Source organism: Cavia porcellus, unplaced genomic scaffold, assembly GCF_034190915.1.
Source record: "Cavia porcellus strain 051 isolate PalLab524CR breed Dunkin Hartley unplaced genomic scaffold, mCavPor4.1 scaffold_7, whole genome shotgun sequence".
Lineage (NCBI taxonomy): Eukaryota > Metazoa > Chordata > Mammalia > Rodentia > Caviidae > Cavia > Cavia porcellus.
Window position 1 is genome coordinate 70,533,934 of NW_026947490.1, and position 13,123 is coordinate 70,547,056.

General features: G+C 34.3%; 1 protein-coding gene across 2 annotated transcripts in view; it reads left to right on the forward strand.

The window, feature by feature from the left end:
• Bmp5 (bone morphogenetic protein 5) overlaps positions 1-13,123 on the forward strand; it is a 116,213-nt gene that overhangs the window by 68,734 nt on the left and 34,356 nt on the right. For both annotated transcript variants that reach the window (XR_010048911.1, XM_003462298.4), the window contains exon 3: positions 8,466-8,614. Coding sequence is in view for 1 of the 2 variants with exons in the window: in XM_003462298.4 (XP_003462346.1) it covers positions 8,466-8,614 (149 nt within the window). In the remaining variant the exon portion in view is untranslated. The remainder of the gene's footprint in view (positions 1-8,465; positions 8,615-13,123) is intronic.

Here is a 13,123-nt window from a genome sequence, read left to right on the forward strand (position 1 = left end):
CGCTAGACAATTCAACAATCACAAACACTAGATTCAGCTGCCTCCATGACTGCATGAGGCTTTAAGGGGACATTTAAACAAACCACAATGGTACGATACCAAGAAACCTGCTGAATATTAAAAATGTCTTAACAACTCAAGACAATTTAATTCTTAAGTGGAAATTCAATTTGTTTTGCACTTCTACCATGGTACTCACTCAATTTTAGCTAACATTATGCCATTAACTTAAACATAGTAAATATGGTGTGGAATCAGATAATCAAAAATATTGATGCTAAGTGAGATAAAATTGTATAATTCCACATTATTGTGTTAAAATTACTATTTGAAAACATCCATCAGCAAATTCAAATTCTAACATTTTTAAGCTAGATTTGTATAAGAAAAACTTTTTTATGTAAGAAACTTTTGACAAACAGTATTTTTTTGTTAGTTGGTAATTTTTTGTTAATGTGTTCAGAACTAGAGTTGTAGATTAGGTTTCTGAATGTTGTGATGGTATTTATTCGAAATAGCCAGGGAAAGATGTACACTTTCTCCTTTGGTGGCCATTATTACATTTTTACTGGACTTGATAAGTTATTCCAAGCAAATAGGAGACAGGAAGAGGATAAATAGTTATAACAGTAGAAACTTCAGGAAAAGTGGAAATATTACCATTGACTGTAATGTTTCCTTCATGGAAATTAAATATGGCAAATTTGCTTTTCTAAAATCTTTTTGTGTATCTCCAGGTAATTTTGGTCAGGTGTATTGCTTCATTATTAGAGGAATAGCTTTTATGTTCATTAACTATTCTTTTTTTAATCCCAAACTATTCATATAAATATATAAACATGCATATATTTGTGTATATATTTGCATATATACATAAAATTGAAGTTATGAGGGGAGCGTTTCTCTTTCATTGTCTCTTAATGTTGAAATAATTTCACTTCTTGATGTTTTCAACTTAATAGTTTTCTTTTAATGGAACTTAAAGGTTAAAGTTTATTATGAAATGCATTGATAAATGTTCCTGAAGTTGAAAACAATAAACTTCTATATCCATCATTTATAAATGTGTTAATGACATTTCATAGTAGTTATTGTATAACTCACTTCTGACTCTAGTTATGCTATCAACTATAACACATATAACTTGTTAAATACAAACTTACCATAGTTGCTTTTTGCAAAGAAAATAGCAATTTTTAAAATCTTATTTAAAAATCAATCCATAATTCAGAAAGGTAAACTTAAAGGGCATCATCATTTTTAATACTAAGAAAAACCTAAGTCCAGGCATTCATTGTTGAAATTAATCAGGCACCAACTGCATCTGTATTATGATTTTGGCTTCTTGAAGGCAGAGTGTGGCTCTTCGGAGTGTCCTGAGTCCTACACTTTGTGCTAAGGTAATGAGCAGAAATAGATGAGAAATGCCTGTTAGTCATATCTAAATGCAAGAAAATTTTCTTTCCATGAGACTGTGATGTAGTACAATATCATATGACATAGCATGATAGATATGCTATGATATAATACGATAAAATGGATTACAGATGACAATGGGGTTCCATTTAAGGATCTACATATGTGTGTTTCCCTATCTGCATCAAGTTCACTGATATAAAACCTTTCATGCTCCTTCAAATCTTTTTAGTATTTTATTCACCCTTTAACCAGTTGCAATTTGATTTCCATAACTGCTCTCAGCAGATCGCCCACCAATAGATCTTATAGACACTCCCCCTTTCTCCTCAGTATCTGTTATTATTACACATTTCCTTTTTAACATGTAATGTATCTCAGCTAAGGGAATGTATTGATATTCTAGTAGTACTGTAACAAGTTCCTAAAAATAGGTATCTCAGTACAGAAGAAACAGTCCTCTTTCTGTTTGGAGACTAGTAGGCTTAAAGCACCCTCAGAGACAGCTAGGGTGGGATCCTGCCTGGCTTCCACTCTGGTCCCCAGACTCTTTCAAGAGTCAGCCAAGCACAATGTGGTAAAACTACCACACAGAGCGAATGAATGTTTTTGTTTTTGTTTTGTCTTTTTTTCCTTTTTACCGGGGATCGAACTCACGACTGCTTGCTTGCAAGGCAGGCGCTTATGCCGCTGAGCTAAATCCCCAGCCCCAAGCGAATGAATGTTACATTTAAAAGTGAATAAATTATTGAGTAGATCATTACACTTGTGAAATGACTCAGGTTACTCCTTGATTCTGTTTTGACTCATGATGTCTCAGTGATTTTTTTTCAAGACAAGTGATTTTTTTTTTTTTTTTTAAGAATCAGTAAAGCAATTAACCCATGGTTTGGAACTAAAAGAAACTGCCTGATTAGATAATGTCTTGAAAGTGGAATATTGAAACCTCTGATCCCCTTGAAATTTGTTTGGTGACCATGGTGAATCATTTCATTTGTTTTTTCTCATGAAAAAAGATATGTACTGTCCGTGTAACATTCCACTTTGAGTATTTCATGTATTATTTTGAGATAAAAATCACAGGTAGCTGATTTCACATCCTATATTCCTGATCATACCTTTTAATACTTTTAATGAGAATGCTCCATTTATTCAGCTGAGCAAACAGTAAAGTAACCATTCAGACATCCTACAGTACAAACATGGTGTACTGCTAGTCAGATTTGCCTCCTCCATGTACCTAATTACAAGGGAAATTCATTATCATGATCTAATCATATGAAGTAAAAGACTCACATCTAGACTATAAGAACTAAAAAATGTAGAGCACTTACAAAAAAAGACCCAGTCAAGAAATGGGCAACCAAAATACCTATTCACATCTCAGAGGATGTTCAAATGTCCGAGAAAAACATCAAAAACTGTTCAGCATCGCTGGTAATTAGAGAAATGCAAATAAAACCACATTGAGATATCATCTCATCACAGAAAGAGTGGCCATTATCAAAAATCAAATAATAACAAATGCTAGTGTAGACACTGGGAAAAAGGAACTCGTCATGCTGTTGCTGGGAATATAAACTAGCACATCTGCTGTGGAAATCAATGTGGAGACTCCTTAAAAAATTAAAAAAGACATTCCACTTGATTCTGCTAGTCGTCCTTTAGATATCTTATCAAAGGTGTTAAAGACGTCATATTATGGAGATACATGTTTATAGTAGCACAGTTTATAATAGCTCTCTGTTGGAAATAGTGTACAGTATTTCCCCCATGAAATCAGTTCAGAGTTTGTGGGTTTTTTCCTTAAAACCTAACTAATAATTGTTCTCAGAAATCACAAGTGTCCTCGTCAATTGCTTTTTTGGCAGGAGGTTCTCAATAATTAATCAGGGAGCCTTATTCAGTTATTCTTGCTGCTGCCCTGTAACCCATCCCTGGCAAATGCACCAGCATCCGGCACCATAACAGGGTGCTGGGCATTCTGGGTTTTGTTCTTCTTAAAATCCAAAGATCCCAAAGATGCCACTAGAAAGCCCTGAACCTTATAAAGTTTTATTATTTTATTAAATTTAATTACGTAACTGTGGGAGACAGCATATTTAGGGTTTAAGTTATAAAATAGGCATTTATAGCCATTTTCTGAGTATATCTGAAATCTGAAGCTTTTTACAGTGTGTGCTCTAGAAATGTAATCCCTGCCAGTTGAGGGGTCCAATCCACTGTATATGCCCATCAACAGATGAACTGATAAAGAAGATGTGATATTTGAGGCATTCTTGGGCAAATGGATGCAACTTGGGAACATGATATTAAGTGAAGTAAGTCATACAGACAGGCTTCAATATCTCATGGTTTCTCTTATTTAAAAACTAATATTAAGAAAGAAAGAGAGAGAGAGAGAGAGCAAAAAGAAGATAGGTAAATAGGAAGTAGGGAGAAGTTCAAATAACTCTGGAAATTATCTCTTATTTCAAAATATTTTAAGATCATTGCTAATTTGTTGCATTATATATCCTGTTTGCTTCTTTAGTTCACTGAAAAGAAACTTTTGTCCTTTTGTTTCTTCTTTGTACCAGAACCATTTTTTTTGTTTATGATTTGTACTCTGAGTAACACTTTAGCCATTTTTAAAAGATCAAGCTGCAAAATGTATTAACCATTGTTAATTTACCATTGCTATTTTGTTATGAAATTTTATTTTTTGTAGAACTTTATCTATGTAGTTTGAAAAACAGGATTTTTTGATTCAGTGTATGTTGCTGTCAGTGGAAATACTATCATGAAAGGATCAATGTTTACAAGTTTTTGTTGATGTTTTAGCATTTGTTTAGATGGAAGTAGATTATATACTATAAATGCAATCTCTGATGTTCATCTAATGAATTTTATAAAGGATAAATTAATTACACAGATAATCAGTTTTCCCAGGAATAGTAACTAAATTTCTTTTTATTTATCTCCTCCTTCTTATTTCCCCTTTTCTTCTGCTCTCCCTTCTTTTCTTCTTATAAATTCCAGCAGGTATCTATAAGAAGCCAAAACTTAACATTGTTTTGGGTCATTTGAAGGTAATGTGGCTCGGCAAATAATATTTTTTTCAAAGAATATAGGTCAAAATGAAACAATTTAGAGACAATTGTGTTATGGCAAATCTTGTTCAAATGTAAGTGGACCCTCCTCTTATATATAAAACAATATAGTGGTATTACAGTCTGTATAGGTAAAATATAACAGCACAAATACATTATATTATAGCTTGACAAAATTTTTAAAGCAGAGGTTATTATAATAACATTTTGTTATCATACATATTTTGATACATGGGGAAACTGGTGCTAAGGAATCCCTTAAATATTCAAGCTTTGTTTGATTACCAAATCTTTGCTATATCATTGAAATATGATTTAAACATGGTAAAAGTTAAGTTTTTAGCCCTCTTGTTTTATTAGATATATGGCCTTGATTTTTCCATTCTAGCATTTGTACTTTCAGATGAGTTTTAAAACTGTACCTCCTGCTTCTCAGTCTTGTAACCTACCCACACTTTTGACCTTCTTACATGCCTAAAGCTTGTTTGAAAAATGCTTTTCTCTTTCAATAGAATACAAAGCATCCCTTCAAGGATGTATATGCAATTTTTCACATAGTAAATATATTTAAACCTCCACTCACAAAGTCTGTTCCTCTCAATGATTTCTCTATTGACTATTTACACATACAAACACTCCACAGATTGATTTTCATCTTTGAGTATCTATTCTTAACTATACCTATATATTTCATATTCAGTAAGTCTATTTTGATATTGAAAATGTTTCAAATGTTAACCATGAATCTATATTCAAACATTTGATTTAATTAGCTGTAAGGCAATTATTATGCTGAGTTATTTCCATAGTCAAGGTAAATACTGTAAGTTTACCTGGAGTAAAACTACAAACTTTAGAATTATGAATTTACATCAATATAATTGTTTTCGCATATTTGTTTTTTAAAATATTTCAGTGTCAGCAAACAACATGATATCAAAGAAGACTGCACGCATATTCACATTTAGAATTTTTCCTGCTTTAAAAAATAAACCTTTAAACAGTGTTATGATGAGTTGAGTGGTGAGTCCTTCCCCTCAAATTTAAATGTTGAAGTCTTAGTCTTCAGTAACTCACATATGACCTTATTGGAAACAGAGTATTTGCAGAGATAATAAAGTTAAAGACGGGTCTGTGGAACAGGTCCTAACGTAGTGTGCTGGTTTCCTGATAGAGAGAGTGGCTCAGACAAAGACGTGCTCATAGAGGGCAGGCCACAGGCCACAGGAAGAGACCTAGAGAGAACAGCCCTGTCTGTGTAGCCAAGAAGAGAGGCTTGGCATGGATTTGCTCCCTGACTTTAGAAGAAACCAACCCTACCAACACTTCAGTCTTCAACATCTGGTCTTCCAGACCTACGAAGCAGAGTTGCTGTTTAAAATACATTCTGTGCAGTGCTTTGTTCTGCAGCATTAGGAAAGTAATACGGCTGCCAACCTGAAATATTTACTTCCATTAGTTCATATAAATTGATTTTATTTTCTCTGCTGGAATGAGGACTTCAACTTTGGCTTTTCTACTTCAGATGCATAGATTACAAATGAATGTAGAATCATTTCTGCTCAAATATATTTTCATCATATATTTCCTCTGTACTGCATGTATTCTAAATGAATTAATATGTAACACTTTGTCTTATTAGAATAGTGACAGAACAAGTTTAACAGATTTATTTTTCACTGTTCATGGGTAATGCTTAGTGTATTTTTACTCTTTTGAGTTATATGAGTTCAATATTTTGACAGGGAAGTTTAATATTTCAAAAGAAGTCACATCTACCATCGTCTGAATGGATGGGGATTTAATTTTAAATGTTATAAAAGGCACTACATGATAGACGACAGGAGCATTATTGTCATTGTGTTTGCTTTTAACACACTTGACACTCCTAAAGCTTGTACTAGTAAGTATAGGGGATATAGAAGAGGTTTTCTATATGAAGGGAGAGAGGAGCAGTTATCAACCAAAAACATTTTACCTAAGAACTGGAAATTATGACAGATGAGAAATCAATAGAACTTTCATAATTGTGAGAGGGGAGGCAGGAATACATGGATTTAAAATGCCATATTGCTTCCTAGACTCACCTTCAAATGAATTGCATTTTGCATTGTAGAAAGCCAGATATTTAGAGCTTGCTTGAGTCCTTTACCTGATGTCTGCCTTAAAAACTCCTAGTGCAGCTAGTGCTGTTTGCTCATAGACACTCTGGGAAGGTTTGGAAAAATGTGTCACGTGATAGCATTCTAAGCTTTCTCTGTTACTGCCCATGCGACCCAGTGACTCCTTCTCCTGTCCCAGAAGCAAGCAGAGACTAGTATACCTGAAGTGTATCAGCTAAATAAAAATTAAAAAAAAAGATTGTAGTCTTGGAGATATTTACCAAATATCTTGAAACTTTAAGGAGAGTCGTTTTCTTGGTATCTGTTTATTTGGTGGGTTTCAAAACCAGAAGAGGAAGCAGAGTTTGGCTGCAGTAACCCTAAGGGCTCCTTAACAGTCAAGTGGCAACTAAGTGATCTTTTCCTTCTTTTGTAATGTATGCTTACAGACTCCTTATCATGCTTGAAAAGAAACATCTGCAGCCTCCCTCTGGTAAACAATGACAGATTGTGAAAGAAGAGAGACTCACACTGCCCATTACAGGGCAGCGGGGGATGCAGTTGGGCATACTGCATTTATTTTAATTTAATTTAATTTAATTTCTGTGGGTAATGGGGAAACAGTAGAAGTGAAGCAAAGATAAGAAATGAGGCTGGCAGTTTTGAAACAGTGACTAGATCTTTTTACTTTCATTTCTGTTAAGAATAGTTTAGAGTGTTTCTACAAACAAATGATGTGTACGTGTGATTTATTCAAAATTTTTTCTTACATTTTGTAAGCCATCTTTGAAGTGACTTCTGTGACGTGGATGGATGGCAAATGTAAAGCAGTGTCCAACATAACTTACGATGTGACTCTGAGCTTTCTCTAAATAGTGTGCTCTTTACATAGATCCAGCATAGTGTAAAGTTCATAAAAATGCATCACAGTGTTATTTCTATTTCGCCTTACAGGCATTCAGTGTTTTACAGTTAACTTAGCTGACTTTTAATTCATATATTTTTTGTGGGACTTATCTGAGCTTTCATTTCTTTAATATGGCAGAGCTACTGTAAAGATCAAATGTCAAAAATAGATAACAGCGAGCTCAGAAACTGTCGGTGGTAAGGAAACAATAAAACAATTCATCATAATTCAATGAGTATTCATACATTTGTAAATTTCATGCTATAATTAAGGCAAAATATATGTCTTAATGAACACAACACTACCGATTACAATATACAAGTTCGTATTCACAGCTATTGTTGACCCCGGGTGACTTAGATTTACAGAAAAAACTTGCTCAAGTCATGGTAGATTGTACCATTTGACTCCTAAACCTACCTCTTAATCCAAGGTGTTGTCTCTGACCCATTCCTGGCCTCTGGTGGCCATAAAATAATTATTGTGTAAATGGAAAATATTAGGAAACTATCCTTATAACAGATATTGGACTCATACCCTACTTGTGCTTGTTTCTTTTGAGATTGCATTCATGCAAACCATAGGAGCTTCTTTTATTTCTGTCTCTTTTTGATTCTTTCTTTTGGGGCTGCTTAAACAGGCTGGTTTCGGGAAGCACTAGTGACTGGGACCCAGCTAAAGCCACTGAGCAGTTTAGTTCTGGAAATGCCAGTGGGAAGCAGGAGAGTAGAAATTACTTTCAGATATGACTAATCTACAGCAGTTTGGGTTGGGACACCAGGAATACCGCACTGTGTGTCTTTCGGTAATCATCACTGGAGCCACGTGTGCCCCTTGTTCTTTAATCAGTTTTTGTAATTTTACAGAGTGCTTTGGACATGTTTTCACTTAAGTGTAGGAAATGATGATCTTCATTCAAACCTTTAAATTGTTTCTTTTTCTCCTTAGGGATGCAGATCTGTTCCTGTTAGACACAAGAAAAGCCCAAGCTTTAGATGTGGGCTGGCTGGTCTTTGATATCACTGTGACCAGCAATCACTGGGTGATTAATCCACAGAACAATTTGGGCTTACAGCTCTGTGCAGAAACAGGAGATGGTAAGCACTGAATTTCATATACTTTTGTGAGAATTTTATCTTGAAAAATTTTATAATAAAATAATAGGAGAATGACAATAGTTAATGCACTGTGTATTACTTCGAAGTATTATTACCCAGGTACAAGAGATAGACATAAAAATTCTCGAAGTGGTATTAGCACAAATCTTTCTTTTCAACAAACTAAGAGAAATTAGTCATATAACTATCTTTAATTTTTTCCTTTTTCCTTTCTTTTCTTTCCCCCTCTCCTACACTAGTTTCTTTTTCCTTTTGAATACTTTCTTCCCATTTCACAGTACCTATTGTGCAGTTTAGTTTCTCACATCAGGGAGACAAAGTGATGATTACTTATGTGAGTCTGATTTATTTTGGTTATGAATATGGTCTCAAGTTGCATTCATTTACCCAGAAGTATATCGTTTGTCCTTCTATAGGACTCAGTAGTACTCCAGGATATAAAAAGAACACAATTTATCCCTTCCTCGTTTGATGGGCATTTGGACTGTTTCAAAGATTTAGCTGTTACAAATTGTGCTGATACAAACATGAGTAACATATATATCACTGTGGTATGATGTTTTTTTATTTTTTCTGGAAAGATACAAGGGAAATAACTGGGAGAAATGAGATCTTTAATCCTAGTTTTTTGAGGAATCTCCTCACGGATTTCAACAGTGCTTACAACAGTTGCTCTCAACCAACAGTGAAGAAATGTTCCTTTTTCTCCACAGCCCCACCAGCATTTGTTATTGTTTGACTTTTTGATAACCATTCTTTCTGGGGTCAGTATTGTTTTAATTTGCATCTCTCAAATGACCAACAATGTCGAACATTTTTTCATATATTTATTTGCCACTTGTATGTCTTCATCTGAGAAGTGTGTATTCATCTCAGATGCCCAGTTTTGGATTAAGTCCTCGGATTTGGAGTATCTAATTTATTTTCAATTGTTTATATGTTCTAGATATAACTCCTTTGCCAAAGGGACAACTGTTTAAAATTCTTTCTCACTCTGTGGGTTGTCTTTTCACTCTGTTGGTGACTTCTTTTGCTGTGCAAAGGCTTTTAAATAAAGTGAGATACCAGGTATTGACTTTTGTATTATTTCTAGTGTAATTGGGGTTTTGTTCCTGATAACTTTGCCTATATCTGTGTCTTCAAGAAGTCTACTTATTTTATCATCCAATAGATTTAGTGTTTCTATTTTAATATGTAGCTCTTTGATCCATTTTGAGTTCAGTTTAGTAAATGAGTCTAGTTTTAGTCTTCAGCATGTGGGAAGCCAGTTCTCCCTGTACCATTTATTACAGAGGCTATCTTTCTTCCAGTGAGTGTGTTAGGCCCCTTTGTCAAAGATAGACTGACTGTGTTGGGAGTTGTGTCTGCATCTTCTAATCTGTTGCACTATTAATCAGATCTGGGTTTTGTTGTTCTTTTCTTTTCTTTTCTTTTTCCAGTATCATTCCAATTTTATCATAGAGCTCTGTATTATAATTTCAAGACAGGGATTGCAATGCCCTTGTTAAATAAACTACAGATTTAAGTACAGTTTGATTCTCCCTGGGGATTCCTCCAACGGAATTTTAAATGCTGTGTATCCTAAGAGTTCATATTTCACCTACAATCAGTTTCACACCCTGTGGAAAACATCATAATTCTGTGACTCCAAAGATTCTGTACATGGAATGAAACTGACAGACACGATTAAAATAGATCACAGGGGTTAATCTAGTGAAATCTTATGACCCCGAATCCTGATCTAGAATAACAAACTTCTTACTGAAAGTGTCACAGAGTTTTAGGTCTTCCTTCCTCCCTCAAATCCAGACTTTTCCATAGATTTTAAGTACAGTGTTGAATTTTTGCATTGTTATGAACAATTCAAGCATTTTTGGTTAAAGATTATTTTCCAGTTATGGCTTTGAGATTATTGTTAAGGATCCTTGGTTCAAGCAATATAAACGTAGCCTGAGGAACATACATATTTAAATAATCTTTCAAGAATTCTGACAATGTTAAAACTACTGTACATTTATGGTCAGAAATGTGACCCGGCAATCGGCACTGTGAGGGCGAGCCAACCATTTCCTCCCGGGTATGTGGCCTAAGGAAGAAAAATTAAATTAGTGGTACGCGCTTCTCCCAATCTTCTCCTTAGGGATATGCTTGAAATGTCTAACTAAACAAATCTAGAAATCTGTGAAATACGATCAGTCTGTTTCCTTTTAATTTCCATCTTCCCCTTGCCCCACATGAATTTTCTAAGGTTTCTTTTTTTTTTTTTTTTTAACTCCTTTCTTGTATTGGTTCTGTCTTTTACTACTTACATAATTTGACTTCTGTCTTACTATACGTTTATATTTTTGTATTGTGAATTTCATATTCTTAAATCCTAACTTTCTCCCTGATTGGTTTCTATTTCATGAGTAATTTTACTTTGAACTGTTACTGTATTATCTGTATTTTGAGTCTAAAATTAACATTTCACTCGTGTCAAGAGTTCCTATTTTTTTCATTTAAGTATTAGGTTTGAGATATACTAATTTTTGGTTGCTCTTCTGTGTTTCTTTAATACCGTCTAATGTAGAAACACTGAACAGTGAAATGGGCCATGTTAGCTAGCTAACTAGTTTTCTGTAAAAAGCTATTTCTAAAGCAGACTTTAACCAGAATGCAGGGTGCATAGCCATGGGAAATCAAGGTGTCCTCCTGGTACTTTACCCGTATTAACTGCAACCTTATGGAGAATACACATGTGACACTATTCTATAAATATGAGTAACCAGACGCTTCAGTTTGTTAAAGTTCCTCTGATCACCACCGTGGGTGTTCTCAACGTGACATTGTTTCAGAATCCATAGCCACCTTTTATTTGCAATAATGAATTATGAATTCATTTCTCAGTTTAAATCATGAAAGGGTGTTCCTTGGGAAAATCAGCTTTCAGATTCATTTATTTTTGTTTATTTGCCGAAAATAAAATTATTGATTATACATGTTAGAAGATGGCATGCAAAAGGAGCATATGACTAGAGACAGGTAGATGTAGGAAAGAATAAAATGCCCCAGTGCTATGGAAAGGTCAAAGAGAAATGATTCAGGACAAATGGAACAAAGCCAGAAGAGCCGCAGAGAAGTGTCCCTTTAACTGAGGTCAGGTAAGCGTGATTTTATAAAGAGGGAGGAGTCTCAGGGCTGGGAGAATGGTGGCAGAAACAAGAAGCAAGAGGAGTTTCCTGGTTTAGGAGGCAACCTGAGTAAATGGATAAAATGGGGTGCGATTGGGACAGCACAGTCTGAAAACAATTAATGTGCAAATGTGATTAGAACAACTTTCATGTATGAACTTTTTGGTGGATGCTACTAGGAAAGTGACCTAAGGGAAATCATGGGAAGACCATGAAACCTAAATGAAGTATAATATACTCTTGTTACCTCATCACGAGTCATTAAGGACATTTACTAGACTTACTACTTTGAGCAATCACAGTAACGCAGCTGTGATTACATGTTTGAATAAATGTGTTTCCTGAGGTCACAGGTGCACAGCTCTCATTCACAACTGTAGCTTCAGCACCTGGCGTGATGCAGAACGCAGGCTTTAAAACCTCATTTTGAACAATCTTTGAATGATTTTGTGATTTAAAGTTCTTACAGGCCATCTTCCATCTGGACATGTTACTCCGAGAAGACATTCTGAATTTTGGGTGTTAAACAAATCTACTTCAAGTAGCATAGAAGCAAAATTTTGTGAAGCAACCCGCAATGTAGTACAGTTCCAATCATAAGGTGGGAGAAGGGTCAGCTATGTATATTATTACATTTGTTAGTCCTACCTCTGTGAAGAAAAAAAAAAATAGCAGAGACTTAAATATATTTTGGAAATCAAAAGGCTGTTGAAACCAAAAGTAGCCTTATGATTCCTCAGAGTGCCTGTGGAAAATATGTCAGCTTATGAAACACTGTTTTTAGAAATTTGACAAGCGAACTGAAATTTATTTGGCAAGAGAGTTTGAGGATATTTTATTGATTTTTTTAAAAAAAAATTCTGAGATCCATATGTTCATTTCAACAAAATAAAGCAAAAACATAGAGCAAACAAATAGGAAAGAAAGTTGCTCTCTCTTAATGGTAAAATCCAGATTCCAGAAAAGTCTAATTGTGTAAAATTGTTTTCAACTTTCTCAAACCCTCTTTTATGATAGTTAATGAACTTATATGATAAAATAGGCACTGTTTTTCTCTTTAGTAGCAACTTCTTAGATCTGGGTTAAATTTTATCGAAAGATTTTCATTTCTCTGAATTGTAAAACTATATTAATTACCTGGCTTATTAGTTCTTTATTAGCATTCTTAATAAATTTAATGACCTTCCCTGTAAACATACACACAGTTTATTATACAGATAGCAACTTAGTAGAGGTTTTATAACTTGGGGTTCCCTGAAACATTGTCATTTTCCATTCTTTGATGCTGTATATAGTTTAAATTTTCCAAGTAATGTAA